Genomic DNA, 5,000 nt, shown 5'->3' with positions numbered 1-5,000 from the left:
CTGGCGTACTGATATTTGCACTTACACGCTCATATTCATCTAATACGTGTCACAAGCAGTTAACAGTGTTTCCCACAGAAAATTGTTAGTTAAGGTGGTGACTCTCCAGGGGGAGGGGACCGGGGAAGGGGGTGGGTGGGTGTAAGGATCGGTGTAACTCGGCCTGTCGCCATCTTGTCTCCACCTGGGTCTCTGCCACCACAGCCTGGGGGGGCAATAGACGACAGACTGCGGTGAAGTAGGCCGGCTTCGTCGCGTGAAGAAGCCTACAACTTTTGGTTGTGTTTTCCGCTCCACTGAATGGCGATCTACGATATATATCTCGATATTTTTTCCGTAAAGTGAAAACAAAACAGTCCTAGTTACCTGAGATACTAAGTACGTCATTATTATGACTTAGTAATTTACTCAGTCCAAATAATGACAAAATAATGGCTTACTAAGTCAAAATAATGACTTACAAAGTCAAATTAATGACTTACTGTAAGTAAGCGTTTGCAATAAGCGTTTGAAAAAAAAGAGTTCAAATTGGGGCCACATGCTGACATATGTTCAACTCATAATGCTTAATTTATTACAGCATTTGGGAAGCCTGTAGTTGATTTTTATTATGTAAATGTTATATTTTTATCAACATGTGATAGCAGGGACCCTGCCACTCAAAACTAAGCTGCTACATTACTAATAATTAATGTCACTATAGCTGAAAAAATAGTACAATAGCAATAGGAGAGACTATTCATCCCTGAACACCATGGAGTTCATGTAGGCTTTATGATGCAGTTACATTATTATATCAACTATCAGAGACAGAAACTCTTCATTTCACATAATGCCCTTTTTTGCTGCTTCAACACAGCTCAATCAACACAGAAAAAGGTAAAGTGAAATAACTTAGTTGTTAACTGTAGGTTAATAATGCTTGTCTTTCTCTCAGACAGACAGGGCTTTGCTGTCCGTAACACACACGCACACGCACACACGCACGCACACACACCGCGCAGGAACAGAGGCAGAACTAAGCTGAGCAGCTTGTTAAGACTTTAGTTTAGGCAGTGGCTCTTTGTTGTTAAGGCGGCCGCCTTAACAACAAAGCGCTGCGGGAAACCCTGAAGTAGAAACTAAGTAGAGCGACATTTATTTATATCATAATTGGATTTATTGATAAGGGCAGCTGTGGCTACAAATGTAGCTTACCACCACTAGGTGTGAATGAGGAGTGAATGAATGATGGGTTCTCACTTCTCTGTGAAGTGCTTTGAGTGTCTAGAAAAGCGCTATATAAATGCAATCCATTATGATTATTATTATTATAACCTATAGATTACTGCTTGCAAAGACCGATTCATTTGGCTTGTTCTTCTGTCACATGACTCTGTTTGACCAATCCAATGCAGGCATTTGTGACTTGTGACTCCATTTGACCAATCAAACGGAGCCAACAAGAATTATACTTCCAAGTACCGGTATTTTCTGGTACCGGTTCCTAACTGGGTCGGTCCGTTCTGGACAAATGATTAGGCTATTGTTTTGTTTTTTTGTTTTCATACAGCTAACCGTTGTAATTATGACACGTTGTCACGTTCACTTCAGCGGCTACGCATAAAAAAGACACAGGATGGGATAATCGTCTTGGAATAATCACAAATAAGGAAGCAATAATGAAGCAATGCAAACTTAAAAAAAACAGGTGTTGATAAAAGACTTCCCCGCTGTAGGATGTTGCATGATGTTGCTGGTGTACCACCTCAAATTTGTATTTACACCAATTACATATACTACCGATAAGAGTACAGATGAATAGCAATATTGGTATCAGTATCAATATAATCCTAACCATATACACCGCCACTTCAAAATAGAGGAAACATGTTGCGGTAAGATTTGGATGTTTTCATGTTTTAGCTAACGTTATGCTCACATTATCCTTGAATTTCTTTTAAAGATGTTGAAGGAGAGCACACTATTTTGAACAGGCTGAATATTTTGGAGTTGGAACGGATGAAAAATGTGGGAATCGTGGGACTTTGGAAAAATGTCCCATTCATTTCAAGGGGAATTTAATTTGAAATTTGGGAATTTCGGGAAAAGCGGGAATTTTTTGGAAAATCGGTCGAGAAACGTTGAAGCAGTAACATTTTTAATTGAGAAATGGTATTAAGGAATTCCAGGAATTTCGGGAAAAAAATAACTTTGTTTGTTGTCCTGATTAAAAGGAATGTTTTGACGGTGGAACGGTTGAAGTGGGTTGAAAAATGTGGAAGGAGTAGTCGACAGAAAAAAGGGTTTGAAAAAAAGGGAATTTTTGAACTTGGAAAAATTATAGTTTGAATGTGCAGGATGGTGGAATGTGTTGAAGGTGGAATGGTATGAATAAGTTGAAACATTTGGAAATGGGGGAAGTTTGAAAAATGGCCAATTCATTTTGAATGGGAAAAATGTCCCGGAAAACCTGGATTTCTGGGAAATCTGGGGATTTTTGAAATTCGTCAAGGGAAAGCCCGCGATTCCTGAATAGGCTGAACAGTTTGAAGTTGGAACGCTTTAAATCGGATGAAAAATGTGGAAGGTAGTGCGCGCCAACATCTGGAGAATTAGAATAATAAATAGATGAATTTTTGTGTAGAAAAGCATATGTGTGAATGCTTTGGAGCATTCACACAATTAGTTTTTACCTGGTTAAATGAAGGGTGTTGATATTGATGGATGGATATTGATTTATTGATTGGCATACTTACTACTTGCCAACCTTGCCAACCTTGAAACCTCCGAATTCGGGAGATTTTGGGGGGGTTGAGGTGGGCGGGGTCGGGGGTCGGAGTATATTTATAGCTAGAATTCACTGAAATTCAAGTATTTCTTATATGTATATATATATATATATATATATATATATATATATATATATATATATATATATATATATATATATATATATATATATATATATATATATATATATATATATATATATATATATATATATAAATAAATAAAATAAATACTTGACTTTCAGTGAATTCTAGCTATATATATATATATATATATATATATATATATATATATATATATATATATATATATATATATATATATATATATAAATAAATAAATAAAAGAAATTCTTGAATTTCAGTGTTCATTTATTTACACATATACACACAAATAACACTCCTCTACTCATTGTTGTATTTGAAAGTGCAATACTTTGCAGCCAGTAGCACAGCCTTTGAAGGAGCATAGGTATGGGCAGCATCTGTGAAATTTAATTTGCAGGAAAGGAGTGAGTTTAGGGTTAGTCGTCACCATGACTGCCTCTTCTTCGTTCTTCTGCTTCGTCTCCTTCTTGTTGTGTGTGTGCAGTTGTGCACTCTCCAAAAGCCGTAGATGTTATAAGGTGACTGAGCCGGCACGCTGTTTATATGAAGGAAAAGCGGATGTGACGCCAGGCTGTCCTCACTCAGGTCCGCACGGACCTGGAGGGGGCGTGCCTTAAGTCCGGCTGGAAATCGGGAGAAATTCGGGAAAAATGGTTGTCCCGGGAGATTTTGGGGAGAGGCACTGAAATTCGGGAGTCTCCCGGAAAATTCGGGAGGGTTGGCAAGGATGTTGATTGAAGACTTTGAAACCGAAATACCGTGGTATCTGCAAAACCGTTATCCGTCAATATGTTATTTTTACTGCTTAAATTTCTAGACCAGCTTCAGATCTTACCGTCAATTAAACGTGTTTTAATGTTTTTGGAGCAATGGCAGTTTTCATAATAATGTCAATATTGCAACATTTACTCACTACATTGCACCTGTTTGCTCTTTTAATGTCTTTTTGTTTTTTTTTATATTTTTAAAATGTGCGGCGTAGCTTTAAAAAAAATTGCCTTTCAACACCCCCTGCTCCAAAGTAACTCTGACTCGGGTACAATTTTTGGCTCCTTCACCCGCCTCTGGTCCTGAAGGAGAGTGTATCGTTGTCACGGTGAGCAGCAAAAATGCGACTTTTTAATTAGACGGCGCAGCAGCAGCAGCCAAGGAGATGGGAGCTGCGGCATGTGGTTTGGATGTAACGAGGCGAAGGCGACGCAGCGGGGACAAGGTGTTGACTTATTAGGTGAAGTAAGAAGTGTAGGAAAATGTTTTGTGTGGGCTTGTGGTCAGACTTCAACATATGGGAAAGTCCTTTTGTACTGTTTATTGTTTTTCTCCAACTAGTTCTCTGTGTAGTTCAACACGGACATGATACGTCCTTCAGCTTGTCCTGGTTTGTGTCTGCAGGTTTAGGACAAGGAGCTGCAATGAAGACAGCTGCCGAAGGTTTGGGGAAGTCTGCGATGGACGGCCGGTGGACGAGGAGGGCGGTGCTCGTGTTCTACGTGGTCCTGGAGCTCGTGGCGGTCTATTCAGCCGTGGTCCGAGGCACCCTGGATCTGCAGCTGGATGAGGAGCAGCCGGCGGGGACCATCATCGGCGACATCAGCGCGGGGCTGCCTCCTGGTGTCACGGCGTCGCTCTACTTCATCTCCGACCACGAGGGAACCGGCGTGAGCACCGACTTGGACATCGACGAGAGCACGGGGATTATTAAGACCGCCAAGGTTCTGGACCGCGAACTGAGGGACAGATACAACTTCATTGCGGTCACCATGACAGGCGTGACCGTGGAAGTGACCGTCAAGGTGAACGACATCAACGACCACGGTCCGACGTTTCCAAAAAGGCGAGCCGCTTTTAGAATTCCCGAGCAGACGGCCATCGGGACCAGGTTTCCCCTAGACCCGGCAGTGGATGGAGATAGAGGTCACTTCACCACACAGGGCTACCTCATTAAAGATGGAAACATTGGTCAGGCGTTTACCTTGGAGACCCGGAGGGGAAGCAATGAAGTTCTTTATCTGGACTTGGTGGTCAACGCCATTCTGGACCGAGAGAAAAGATCCACCTATACGCTGTCACTGGAGGCCTTTGATGGGGGCTCTCCCCAAAGAACCGATCAGATGATACTTG

General features: G+C 41.1%; 1 protein-coding gene across 1 annotated transcript in view; it reads left to right on the top strand.

The window, feature by feature from the left end:
- The window catches only part of LOC133614430 (protocadherin-16-like), a 211,590-nt gene that overhangs the window by 16,381 nt on the left and 190,209 nt on the right, over positions 1–5,000 (top strand). Inside the window, exon 2 of the mRNA XM_061972373.1 lies at positions 4,272–5,000. This exon is cut by the window's right edge and continues 1,076 nt beyond it. Within this exon, the coding sequence (XP_061828357.1) occupies positions 4,292–5,000 (709 nt within the window). The 5' untranslated portion in view covers positions 4,272–4,291. The remainder of the gene's footprint in view (positions 1–4,271) is intronic.

This window comes from Nerophis lumbriciformis, linkage group LG17 (assembly GCF_033978685.3).
Source record: "Nerophis lumbriciformis linkage group LG17, RoL_Nlum_v2.1, whole genome shotgun sequence".
NCBI lineage: Eukaryota > Metazoa > Chordata > Actinopteri > Syngnathiformes > Syngnathidae > Nerophis > Nerophis lumbriciformis.
Note: the sequence above shows the minus strand (reverse complement) of the source record. Positions and strands in the feature narration are given on the sequence as shown.